The 14,438-nt window shown below is 30.9% G+C and overlaps 1 protein-coding gene across 1 annotated transcript; it reads left to right on the forward strand.

The window, feature by feature from the left end:
- Positions 1–3,915: 3,915 nt before the first annotated feature.
- LOC134681810 (probable serine racemase) lies at positions 3,916–14,438 on the forward strand. The gene is made up of 9 exons (XM_063541449.1): positions 3,916–4,191; positions 5,013–5,054; positions 5,531–5,697; positions 6,932–7,016; positions 8,957–9,083; positions 9,959–10,009; positions 10,611–10,738; positions 12,175–12,225; positions 14,248–14,438. Exons 1-9 carry the CDS (start codon positions 4,009–4,011, stop codon positions 14,395–14,397), a joined length of 984 nt encoding a protein of 327 aa, XP_063397519.1. The 5' UTR covers positions 3,916–4,008; the 3' UTR covers positions 14,398–14,438.

Genomic DNA, 14,438 nt, shown 5'->3' on the forward strand with positions numbered 1-14,438 from the left:
AACATTTCAGATTACAATAGAAAAAACGATTTTGATGTTTAAAATAAATAATACTAATATTAATATTTAAACTGCTATTTATACTTTTGGTTTTAATTTTCATGTCTATCATGACAAAAACCGGACTTTGTTTTTTTAATTAGATGTGTTACTGCTTTGTGTCGATCTGATGAGTTGAGCCTTTTTCAACTAGAGTTTATAATTTGTTCTTATGTTGTACTGTTACATAACTTTACCTGCATTTGGGATGATATTTCCCAGCTTATTTGGTATTCAAGAGCTTACATATGCTGCTCAAACATTTTAAAACGTCACCAACATCTGAGCTACAAGTTGATAAACCAGGGGTATATCAAAGAATGCATAATTCTTTTTTCTTAAGCAGTTCATCGGAAGTTACAAAAGCCTTATCGATAAATTTTCCGTATCAACTTCATAAAAAAATACTCGATGGTTTTGAATTATAGATTCTGGGTACGCACGTTGTTTATCATCTTGCATTAATAACGTGTTATAGTATTCTTTAATTTGTTTTTAAAAATATAACTTGTACTGTTTAGTATGTTTTTGGAGGAATCCATTTGACATGCCTCTGTACTTTTACATCCAGTCATAGTTTTATTGTTCTATGGTACAATTTTTGTATTTTGTATTTTAATTTTTCTTATGTGCTTTGTATATATATGCATTTTTGTATTTCATTGATACACATGATGTAGCTCTGTACTTATACGTATCGTCATTGTGCTATGGTATATTTTTGTATTCTTGTCTTTCGTTGTTTTGGTTTACAAATATGCTTTGTATTAACCCCTAGTTTTTGCTGGGGTTCGTTCATTTGTACTATTGCTTGTCTGTTTGTCTTTTTCATTTTTAGCCATGGGGTTGTCAGTTTATTTTCGATTTATGCTCTGGTATATTTCGTCCGTTTTTTAGTTCAGTTTAGACATATTTATTAAAAGTGGATTGGGAAAAAAGTTTTGCAATTTATATTATTCCCTTTCCAATTTGCGGGTGCGAGTGCTGCATTGTAGCGCTTTTAGCCTGCTCTATTTCGAAATCTACAAGGATGTTATTTTACGTGCAAGAGATATGGCTCTCTTTTAACACGGGTCATCAGCCATTGATCGTCCCCTTCCGACGGACTATCATCGTTTCCTCAAGACCATACTAGCAAATGATGTCAAGGGAGAGCCGAAAAATCAGTCAAATATGCTTGTTGTTCGGTGTGAGCCAAGGCTCCGTGTTGAAGGCCGTACTTTAACCTATAATGGTTTAATTTTTAAATTGTTATTTGGATGGAGAGTTGTCTCATTGGCACTCACACCACATCTTCCTATATCTATTTGTATATATGCCAATTCATTTGTTTTTTTACAGTGATTAAGATTATACCACAGTGTTGATTGATTTTCGTCTATTTTATGACATTGTTACCTATTATGTATATTTGTCTTTTTCACACAATGTTGTCAATAGAATTTAATTTTATGCGACTGTCAAACAAGTGAGAGGTTGATCTAGATTTAATAACCAGGTTTAATTCACCATTTCCTACTTAAGAAAATGCCTGTACCAAGTCAGGAATATGATAATTTTCATCCATTCGTTTGATGTGTTTGAGCTTTTGAAATTTTCAATTGATTACTGAATTTCCGTTTTGAATTTTCCTCGGAGGTTCGTATTGTTGGTTATTGTTTTTATTTTTACATAACCCTTCCCTGAGAAGAGGAGTTGGTGCTAAAAACCTTGTTTAATCCCGTCACAATCTGAATGTGCCTGTCAAGGTCTAGAGATTGTGTATAAGTAGTTGTGATTGATATGTATAAAGAAAACAGTAGTATATATACCGCTGATTAAATGTCTTGAATTGAAAACAAATCTGGTTTAAAACTAAAACTGAAAAGAATATAAATGTAAAAAAAAAAATAATGGATCCAACCCATGGGTCTTTCGAAGGATACGTACAATGTACCTTTTTCAAGACAAGTCTATGAAACTCAAATACACAACCTGTCGCGATCGGGCGTGTTTAAACAACGTTATTTGAAACAAACAGAACACAATATAATATATTATACATACGTTCTAAAACAAATAACACAATTGCAGAGCTATTTTCAGACAAATGGAAATCAAAGACTTTTCATATAAATTAGTTATTTAGATCTTCTCTGTTTAAAAGTCTTTCACTTTTTGGGAATATTAATTATTATTTCCCCTGTTTTACCTTTTCCACATGAGTTTTATTTCGATTTTGCAATATGTACACGCAGTAGGTTCAAGTCAGTCTTTTGTTTTTCTATTTTTATTAAATCTTTGAACATATGATTGGATTACAGTTTTGAATTTCGATTTTTGTCAGCAGTGTTTTCATTTAAAATGAGGAACATTCAAGCTCATAAATTGGTTTATTGTGTGAAGAAAAAATACCTCGTTTATTATATGAAATTCAAAACTCGTCCCATTCACAGAGGCGAAATATTAGTGCAACAGTATTTCTATGTGAAATACTTCAATCATTAGTCTTAGCCATCCAAACATTCCAAAAATACATTTTAAAATCTGTTATATTCATAGAAAAACAACAAATATCACTGAATTTGTTACACATACATTAGGAATGAATCCTGCAATCGACCTTATAACTACCATACAAATGCAAGTGTACTGATTAAATGAATACAAAACGTATATATCATGTATAGAATACATTTATAATCTTCCTGCATCCTTCTTCTGTTGTGAGCGAACGGTAATAATTGAATTACTAGAATTTAGGGTTGACATTGCAGTTCGCGTTTTAGACTGAGTTAATTTCACTTATTAACAAATTCAACTTTTGAGATGTTAAAAAATATATACTAATGTCAGTTAAAACATGTTTAACACTGTTCTCGCTTCGTAAACAGGAGACCCAGTTATTTTTTTTTTATACAATAAAATTGAGAATTGAAATGAGGAATGTGTCAAAGAGACAACAAACCGATCAAAGAGCGGATAACAGACGAAGGAGACAAATGGTTCTCCAGTACATCGATATGAGTCTGCTCCGGACGCGTGCTTTAGCTAGCCCATAAACAAAAAGGTGCACTAGTTCAGTGATAATGGAGGTCAAACATATCTCCGAAATATATAAAAGAAACTAACATTAAAAATCATAAAAATGTACAAAAATTGTCCTCATTTGTAGACTATAATTGATTATTTTAATGGTTAAGTGTATTATAAATATCAAGTCTCAGTGAAATAGGTGTATATATACGTTGGCCGGATACGTGACTTTAGAAGTACAACTCATGTATCTACGTTTAACCAAAAAACCGCATGTTTTGTTCATTTGAATCAAATTACATTTTTTACGTGGCTCGTTATTTATACATCTCGCTGTGGTTTTATTGTGCTATGGTCATTTTTTGTGATCATGTCTTACGTTTTTGCTTATCTACTTTGTTTTGTGTATAGAGTGTCGTTTTTTCTTTTTGATTTCATTTTGGTTACCAAAGTTAATTTTACTCACACGTTGATGTCAATGTAATAGGTTTGACATACAAATTACAAGTTAAGCTTGTTATACAGCTAGGTGTAATCCATCATTTTCTGCATAAGAAAATACCTGGTTCAAAACAGGAATATAAGAGTTGTTTTCCATCAGTTTGATGCGTGTAAGCTTTTAATTTTGTCTTTTGAGAAAGGACTTTCCGCTTTGAATTTTCCTTGGAGTTTTTTGTTTTAATATCATTAGAATTTAACGAAAGTGAAGCAAAGTATTCTTTTATTGAGACAACTTATAAAAAGGTTTGAGGTCGAAACGCAGTTTTTTTGGCCAGGTGAATACAATTTTACTCCATGAATTTATATATACGCATGTACTTGTACATACATGTATAGGAAGGACGTGTCTTGGTACAAGGTCAGCAACTGTAATACTGTCATTTACAAATACAGAAGGAAATAGCTTTATTGAATTCATGTACAAGGTCACACACTAAAATATTGTTTGCAAAAATGTCTAGGAGGGAAGATATCGATTGTATACATAAAGCACACGAACGGATAAAACCGTTTGTTCATAAAACACCAATTTATACTAATTCGACATTTAACAATCTGATTGGAAAAGAAGCTTTTTTCAAGTGTGAAAATTTGCAGAAAACTGGATCTTTTAAAGCTAGAGGAGCATTAAATACTGTAAGTTCATGCATGATGACTTGTAATTAATTCACTCTCACAATTCGTCATAATGAACACATTGGCATATACATGATATAAGAGGTGTGCATGCGATGCGATAATAGTAATTTAAACCAGAAGAAACGAGAGTTTTGCAACATGCGTAGTCAGAAGTAAAACAAATTCCTTTAAAACCATTCATTCAATAGCAGAAACCCTCTATCAAGCAAAATGTCTGGAATTCTGAGGATGTAGTATTCCATATACATGCTCTTTTTATAAATTGCAGCGTTAACACTAAAAAATTGAGAGTTCTGATAAGAAACATTTGAAGTCATCTCTATTTGCAAATGTGATGAAGCTTCCCTATCATATTCAAACTTAAAACGTAATACCTACATTTGTTAAGGATAAAAACCGTATCCTATGACCTCTAATTCATTGGTTCAGGACGGCAAACACATACACAATTTTTGATATGATTTTTGTTTTATCTGAACATATCACCAAACGCGATGTGTTGCATTTCATGACTTGCATATGACTTTATGACTTCAATCAGATGGCAAAAATGTGATGTTAGTTAAATGTGCGTAATTATACGGTATCCGTTTTTATTATTGTTAAAGGCCTTATGGTTACCTAAATTGGCACTCATACCACATCTCCTTATTTGCATATCTTTTATATATAAATATCATGCTAGTTTAGTATATCCTCTATGTAGCCATCTGTATGTTCTGGGAAGGAGTGGGCTAAAAAACATCTCGCAATCAAAATAACAAAGCCCTTTTTTCGAACTTATTACTAAAAAATTGAAATTTTGCATTGCATTTCAGATATTGAAACTAAAAGAGCAAACTCCTGATTTAAAAGGAGTCGTAAGTATTAAATTACATTTCTTATTGTATAGTACATTTATGGTTTATAGAAAAAGATCAAAGCTTTATGGTATAGTCTATAGTGTAACAAAGAAAACACGAAAGTGATTATTTATAATACATGTATACATTGACCTATAATTACTTTTTTACTTTTTTAAATTGTTATTTAGATGGAGAGTTGTCTCATTGACACTCACACACCATCTTCCTATATCTGTAAACCTGTAATATTCCATAGAACAAGTGATATAAGAATACATTTTCTACTCAAGGCAAACATGCATAGAAACATCTCCTAACTAAACAAAAAAATACTGAATAAAAAATAAAAACACACCGGTCGAGGAAAACTTACACAAATGAATCTAAAATATATATTTTAGAAAAGCATCTTTTAAATACGCTTGTATATTTTCTTGTAGATGTTGCCAATATATATCAATTGAGCCCTTAATTTAAAACATTTTTCACAGGTAGCTTATAGTAGTGGCAATCATGGTCTCGCCACAGCATGGGCATCTCGTTTGGCAGAGGTAAAGTGCTCAGTGGTTGTTCCCAAAACGACAAATGAATTCAAAGTCACAGCAATACAAGGTTATGGAGCAGAAGTAGTAACATGTGAATATGATCCTATATCTAGGTTTGTTTTCTAAGACATATATGCTAGTATAAAATAAAATTGAGAATGGAAATGGGGAATGTGTCAAAGAGACAACAACCCGACCAAATAAAAAAAAACAACAGCAGAAGGTCACCAACAGGTCTTCAATGTAGCGAGAAATTCCCGCACCCGGAGGCGTCCTTCAGCTGGCCCCTAAACAAATATATACTAGTCCAGTGATAATGAACGACATACTAATTTCCAAATACACCACATGCATGCGCTACGGTTGATGATAACAATTAAAACAATATCTGAAGTGATATTGCATTAATTTTTATATATATTGATACATGGCAGTTACAACATTCTGATTTAGTCTTAAAGTTAAGATACAGCGATCTTTTAAGTTTCTGGAAGCGAAATAAAAAATGGAGAAGATCGATCAGTTTGTTTTTATTATTGGTAATCGCAGTTTATTTCGATCAACAGAGTTAACGGTTGCAATTGGTTCACACGAAAGATCAGATTTTTTTTTTTGTGGAAAAAATAATATATGAACGATTGTCAATTAAACGAATCAAACATGTTATTGACGTCATCTTTTCACAAGCAAGTATCACGATTGTTATGGACTATCTGTTTGGCAATTGAACAAGGATATGAACTCATTTTTGCAGCAATGCTACTGTCTTTATTTCTTTTATTGCTTTTGACATCAACCAAACGTGATTAGTTACTTGGAAAGGGCATACAGACGATTGCAACTATTGGAACAGAACTTATTTCAATGTTTTAGCTATGATTGTTTGCATTTCTTTTTCTAATCAGTTGGTGATTTTTAAGTTCAAATATTTTCTAATTTGTGGTTGTTCAAATTTTTACAGTTATTGTTCTGCCACAATAATCTCATACGTTGGTTTACCTAAGAATAAACGATACAAGAATTAATAGGCAACGTTAGCTCATATCAATGATAATACATGGAATGGTCATCAATATGTGCAAGAAAATGTTCAACAATATCAAACCGGTTGGCATTACACTAAACATCATCCAAACTGTTGGATACATTTTTTGTTTTATTATTTAACTTTTACCAATACATACTTTACCATTAGACTACAGTGATCATACAGAACTTCAGTCATGAAAATATAAATTCAGCACTGCATGAATTATGTCAGAAAAAACCCACTAATAAATTGTCTTAAATTGTAATAAGAACTGGACGGTCATAGCTATTAACAATGTTTTTTTAACCTACAATTAGATTAAAAGCCTGTGAAACTATAGCAGCAAATGAAGGATATGAAATAATCCATACTTCTGATCATTATGACATTATACATGGACAGGTAAACAATACATGTAATATGAGTAAAAGTAGTTATGGGTAATAAACAATAAAACAATTCAAACAATATTTTTTTAGTTGTCATATCTATACTCACAGCTACTTTTGCATAGGTACTATTTCTGTACTAAAAAAATGCAGTACTGGAAATTTACTTTTAATATTTAGTACTATTTCTTTACTTTAAAACTATTGTAATATTTAGGTACTTGTAATTTACAGTACTTGATTTGTACTAAATATTTTGGTACAGAAATTAGACAATATACCATGTTTGAAAATCATAACTTTACGAGATTTGAAATAGAAAAACTTTCGAAATGCTGCAAATGTAACCATGGTATCGGTAGTAACCAAAAATCTGTAGTATCTACATTTCAAGTACAAATAAAGTACTGTAAAATACAGGTACCTAAATATTACAATAATTTTAAAGTAACAAAATAGTACTGAATTTTAAAAGTAGATTTCCAGTACAACAAAATTTTAGTACAGAAATAGTAACTATACACAAGTAGCTGTGTATACGGCACGCACATCTATGCATATTAAAGATATAACAAAAATCAGCTTATAGATAAAAGTTATTTAAAAATATTAAAAAAAAAAAACTCCCAGTAAAATTAAGATTGGAAGCCCTTTATCAAATGCTAAATCTAAAGCTCAAGCACATCAAATGAATGGAAAACAAATGTCATATTTTAGACATGGTACAGGCTTTCCTTCTATAGTAAATGAGTATATCATTACAGTGACTTATAATTAATGACACTCTTGTTCATTGATTTTATTGTTTTCCTTCAAAGGTCAAACTTTTCTTTGGATACATAGAATTCCATATCATTTTCAATGACAGCATTACTAAAAGAAATAAAAACGCAACAGAGATACCAGCCATGTAATTGTGCTCGCCAGACGCGCGTGTCGTCTTCAAAAGATTCACCAGTGACGCTCGTATAGTCAAATGTTTTTTTTTCTGTACAGGAGTAAACCCGTATAACCTTGAGGGTTTATCAGTGTATTTGTACGTAAATAAACAAAGTTTTTTACAAACAAAAAATGCAGTACTCAATGATTAAGAATGGAAACGTGGAACTTGATGTGTTAAATCAAAAAAAATTGACGAAAGAGCAAAACACAGCCAAACGGGCCTTCAACACAGCGATAAAATCTTGCATCAAAAGTGAAGCATTTTAAATATTTACCGGCAAATCAGTACCAAAATAATTTTTACCATTCAATTCGTGTTTCCCAATCATGAAAAAAGCTTTTGTTTTTTTTTAATCATTTATAACATAATTCTGTCCAAAGCATTTTATCTTGAAATGTTCATAACTAATGATTTAAGGAGGCTCCTGGGTACAAAAACTTTAGCAAAAAATTAAACCTTTATTTTTTCATTTCAAATTTTATTTATTACACGTCTATTAGTTGTTACTTTATGATATGGTACAAAAAACAACCCACAAAAATGATTTGGTTTGGCCCCAGATGACTTTAAAACTTGAAAAAGCTCCAAATTATCTCCCTTTGGTGCGAAAATGCCTTTTTTTGCCTTAAATTTGAAATATCTTTTTTAACTCATCGGTGACGTATATTTTTTATTATTGTTTTCAAATAAACTGTACATAAACTAAATTATTGTAAAATTTAAGCGATTTCTTATATTAGGTTATTTTTTTATTTTTTTATTTCGATATTTCCTCTTTTTCTCCTATTAGTTCAACAGAAAAAAGGGACATTAACAAAAATGTATGTTTTTTCCAGAAGCAGATTTTAGCTTAAATGAACGGTGACCCCATTTTTTATTTCATTTTTCTTTTAAGTATATGATAAAGTTCATTTATGAAAAAATATAGCGAAATCCTATATTAGAAAAAAAATCATTTATACCCAGGAGCCCCCTTAATGATGACTAATTTATTAAATTTCAATTTTCAGGGAACAATCGCGTTGGAGTTATTACAGGACGTACCAGATTTAGATGCGATATTAGTATCAGCTAGTGGAGGCGGAATGATATCTGGTATATCTATTGCTGCTAAATCTATCAACAAAAATATAAAAAGTAATATTTACAATTTGTTATATTTTCATTACAATTACATTTGAACTAGTTTTTAAAGAGTAATAGATCACCAGAAAACGACATTCCAAACTTTACTTACACCTTAAATAAATCGTCCATAACCTTTTTGAAAAAAAATCAGTTTTAGCGTCTATATGATATTACTTTGCAATTGGAATGAATAACTACATTTTATTATACTTCACGATAAAATGCCATATTTTGATTTGTTAAGACGAGGGTGTCAATTTACTCTATCACATGGCTGAGCGGTTGACAATTTTTTTTAATGTTACCCTCTCGTCTAGACCAGTCAGAAATCAATAATTCAAAGAACAATGAATTGAATTTACATCAAGGAATTAAATACAATGCTAAAGTTCAACGTTTTGGTTCAGATTTTATTATCGACTGTTAAAATAAATAAAATAAAACATTTTGCTTGACTTTTATTGTTTTTTTTCTAATGCCCGTAACGATGTTATGAACGTGACGTCATAAAAAATACTTTTAAAAGAAAAGTAATCTGTAAAAGCCAATAATGATAGGACATTCAGTATAATAAATTAAATAACACATAGTTGAGAGGGTGATAAAGCAGATTGGAACCCCCTCGAAAAGGCATTGTCAACCTTGGCTTCGTCGCGGTTGACAATGTTTTCTCGGGGTACCAATCTGCTCTATCACACTCTCAGCTATGTGTTATTTAAACAATGTTTCAAAATTCAGTGAAACCTTGTAAAATACTAGAATTAAAATGTATACAACAGTAAATTGCAATTACTAATTTCAATGAAATGTCGTTCCTACGCACACCCTGGTTATTGAGAGGCAAGCCATATTCTGTCAATAAAATTGCATTATTTCTGTTTCAGTTTTTATGGTAGAACCCCAAGGTAAAATGGCTGAGGAGAGCTTAAGGGCAGGTAAATATTTCAATTTTATATTACAGGAATGAGCTGACAACATATCGTTAATTTTTCTGCGTAATCTGCTTGATCACCTTTCATCGCCCACTTTTATTGGATAACTGTATGTTTCGTTTTGCTTAGTTTTTCGTTACCTAGGTAGTACTTATTATTTCAATAAATAGCTATTAAGATGATATTCATTAATTATAATTGTGATAACAATTATAAAAAAGAATATGTTTTGCAAGAACAAGAAAATTTTACACTATCTTTGAATTCACAATTGTTTGATTTCATGTTTGAAATTGTTGTTTCCGGCCCTTTTTTTGAAATACAACCGAAGATGATTTTTATATTAAAGATAGTTATCAATTGACTATTAGCAAACAAATTCAAGCGCAAAGACCAGTTTAAAAAAACACATTTTGTTCATTGGTATCACTCTTCGGTGATCTACAATTGTTTATTTATATGTCATCTGATCTCTTGAGGATGGCTGTCTCATTGTTAATTATATCACTTCTTTTTCTGTTTTAAATGTACATCTTTTACATCTTAACTGGATTGTATAGTAAATGTAGGTTTGTTGTAAATGTTTACTATGATTTTGTTATAGGCAACAGATTGTGGCCTAATCCCCCACAGTTTATAGATACTATTGCCGAAGGACTAATGAGTCAACAATTAGGCAATCTCACCGTCCCAATCATCTGTAGATTTGTAGAAAAGGAGGTTTTCACTGTTGTAAGTTTTGCTATTTGAAACTGTAGAAAAAAGAATGGCACAATTAAAATAATGTCAATGTAAGTAAAGGATATAGAAATATGTTTATCTGCAATTCCTACATCCATCAGTTAAAAGTAAGCTTAATAAAGTGGTCTGATCGGTGTTACGTGATTTGCATGTATATATTTATAGCAACGTCCGATTGGAATTTGGCAGTTTAGTAAGTTCAACTGTTCAATGTAACAGAAGAAATCATTGATGCATTTGTCTAGTGAATACTTCTCCAAACTAGACTACCTCTCCCCACATACAGATTCTCTAGGAAAAACATTAATGTCTAGTGTTTATAACAGGTACTCTTTAAATTTTGTATTTTTAAAAGTATTTAACAAGTTTTTAAATTGGACTAGGTGATATTTACTATAATGAAAAAAAAACCACACAAAAAATACGAGTAAAATGTAGAGTTTTAGTCTAAATATATCATATAAAATTCATAACATCACATTTAACAATATATAATTAAATTCATTCTAAAATAAAAGATAAGACAAAACTTTAATAACACTGATTTTGATATAAAATTAGGGTTAAGCAATTTATGAGTAATCCAGTAATAGTTGAAACTTACTGTTTGCAATAATGATAAAATAGTTGACGTTTTATATTTCTGCATGCACAAACATTGGTTAAATTTCTTTGCTAATTTCAGAATTTTATAACGCCAAGAAAAGTGTAGAATGGAAAATTATGGAATTTTATAGAAAAGACTTTATTCATTTGTCAAAAAAGTTGCAATATATAAATGAAACTTTTGAATTAACAGATAAATTCCTGAATCACAAATGCATTACTGCATTTCAAGAGTCATAATATGGTTTGAAAATAGACGAGAGGTCAAGGATACATAAAACATCAACATAACATACAGTCGACATCAATATGACATAAAACTTAAAAAGTAATCTGGTGTCTGTGTAATGTACTTAGCTAGATATAGCATACAAACTAGTACAATGAAATATAATGCGTGCAACACTCGGTGTGATAGTAAGCTCAATCTGTGTATTCCCACTTCCCAATCAATGAAAGCCATTAAGAAATAGTGTATTAGCTTTCAATTCACTTTGGTTTTATTTCTTTTCAACTGAATATCCACGTTTACTAAATAAACTCATCATAGATACCAGGACTAAACTTTGTATATAAGTCAGACGCGCGTTTCGTCTACAAAACACTCATCAGTGACGCTCGAATACTAAAAAGTTAAAAAGGCCAAATTCAGTACGAAGTTGAAGAGCATTGAGGACCAAAATTCTTAAAAGTTTTACCAAATCCAGCTAAAGTAATATATGCCTGAGGTTAAAAGCGATGTAATGCAATTGTAGTTTTATGCATAATGTATTGCACTTACATGGTCTTACTTTTCTAATTTGATAGATTTTTCTATTTAGGGAAATGAAGATATTATTAATGGAATGGTGTTCTCTTTCCGGTATATGAAGGTAACATTATATACTCAACACTCTTGTGATCACTTACTCTATTATATTTGCAATCATAATTTGCACATGCGTTAACACACTCGAAAAGAATATCATGAACAGCGCACAATTTCAATTTTCGGTCTTGCGTTGTTAAAAAAAAAGAATGACTAACGTAGATACAAGTATCATGTCTTGTCTATAATACTAAAATTACGAGGTCCAATTTGTAAGCCGTCATCACATAAAAACGACGAATCACAGAATTCAACTTTATATATAACTAATATAGTACAAAGGTGTAGATTAAAAATTACACCACTCCAGGCCCTTTTGTTTTCCACGTAATTAATATTGCCAATAATTAAGAAGTTCCGGGTCGAGTCCGATACCGATACCAATAGTATATTCACCTGTTACCTATTACCTTATCTGTACGTTCCGCATCTGACAGGCGCACCACCAAACGGTGTATTTAGGATTAATATGCTATATACACGGGTCATAATCACAAGGTTGACACTACTAAATAGTCAAATTGTTACCTATTGTAGTATTTTAATCAGTAAGACTTTCTAAGATAACAATACGATTACTAAAAATCTGGACTAAAAATAAGGCGCATAGGTACAGTTTTCAATTTGTTTGTGGGCATGACGTAAAACAGCGAAACAAAGAATTCAACTTTATTTATAGTAATATAGGACAATGCTGTTGACTCCATTCCAGGACCTCTTTTTTCCAAATAATAAATATTACCAATAATTGATAAGTTCCGGTTCGACGGGTTCAAACAGAAAGATTTGAAAGCAGAGAAAACTGTGTATCTTATAATCGGCATGACTTTATCAGATGACAATACTAATACTAAAATAAGGCTTGCGCATAGTTATATACTTTAATTCAGTCACGGACCCGTGATATCACGGGTGTGTTCTAGTGTAACATTAAATGTGTCAATCATTATTTGTCATTGTTTTTAAGAACGCTTGATAAAATCTGATGTTTAAAAAATATCTATACATATAGAATCCCTTTTTCGGGGTTTGTTAGAAAGAACTTGTTTTACACAAAGTAGTTCCTTGTTTGCATAACTGTTATTTTGTAAACATGTAAAACATTTGGGAAATATTGATATCAAATGAAAGCTTGATGACTTTAGATCACTATATAATAGTTATTGAAAGTTCCCGGTGTATAATAAGAAAATGCAAGTTAGATACAAAAGGTTGACATTTCCAAATTTCAATCTAGGTATCTATGATGATTTTATTTACAACCTCTTGGTCCATGCCACTGCTGGATGATTTTTTATTTTACGAGGGTATCACCAGCCCAGTAGTCAGCATTTCTGTGTTGACATGTATTATCATTGAAATGGTTATAATTATAAGTTATCTGTTTACCAAACTTTGAAATTTTGAAATACAAAGTCTACCTCAGGAATGGATAACCTTAGCTGTCGTTGGCAATACGTTTATGAATGTTTGGTTCTCAATACTCTTCAACTTTGCCCTTTTGTTTGCCTTTTTAACTTGATTGTAATCGAGCGTCACTGATGTGTGTTTTGTTGCCGAATATTTGAAATACTAAGACTTTTCTACCTCAAGAATGGATAACCTTAGCTGTATTTGGCAATACGTTTATGGATGTTTAGTGTTGAATAATTTTAAACTTTGATCTTGATTTGGCCTTTTTAACTTTTTTGTATTTGAGTGTGTTTTTTGTTGACGTAACGCGCGTCTGGAGAACATAAAAAGTTTTAATTTTAATGTAATTACAAACGAAAGATGTGTTCATTTGAGTACGGACTAGGATGAGATGTTATTTTGACTTGAAATGTCTGTCTGTCTTTATCTGAACACATCTGTTTTTATTAATAATTCTTTAATTTGAATTATTTTACTAAGAAACAATCGGGCTAATATTAAGTTTTGTTATTCCATAAAAATAAAATGAAAATGGAAATTAGAACGTAGAACATTAAATAAATGTTATGATTGTAATGCTATATAGTAATTTTTTTTTAATTTTTTATTTAAGATGGCAATAGAAGCCGCTGCTGGAGCTACAGTAGCTGCTGCCATGTCAGAGAAGTTAAAACAGATGGATCCTGGTATAAAGAAAATCGGAGTTATATTATGTGGTGGAAATGTTGACATGTTGAAATTACCATGGTACTCTAAAACATAATGAAATGGACCAAGACAGTTTAAAGTGTATATGTATAGTAA

The sequence above is a fragment of the Mytilus trossulus genome, chromosome 8 (genome assembly GCF_036588685.1).
Source record: "Mytilus trossulus isolate FHL-02 chromosome 8, PNRI_Mtr1.1.1.hap1, whole genome shotgun sequence".
Lineage (NCBI taxonomy): Eukaryota > Metazoa > Mollusca > Bivalvia > Mytilida > Mytilidae > Mytilus > Mytilus trossulus.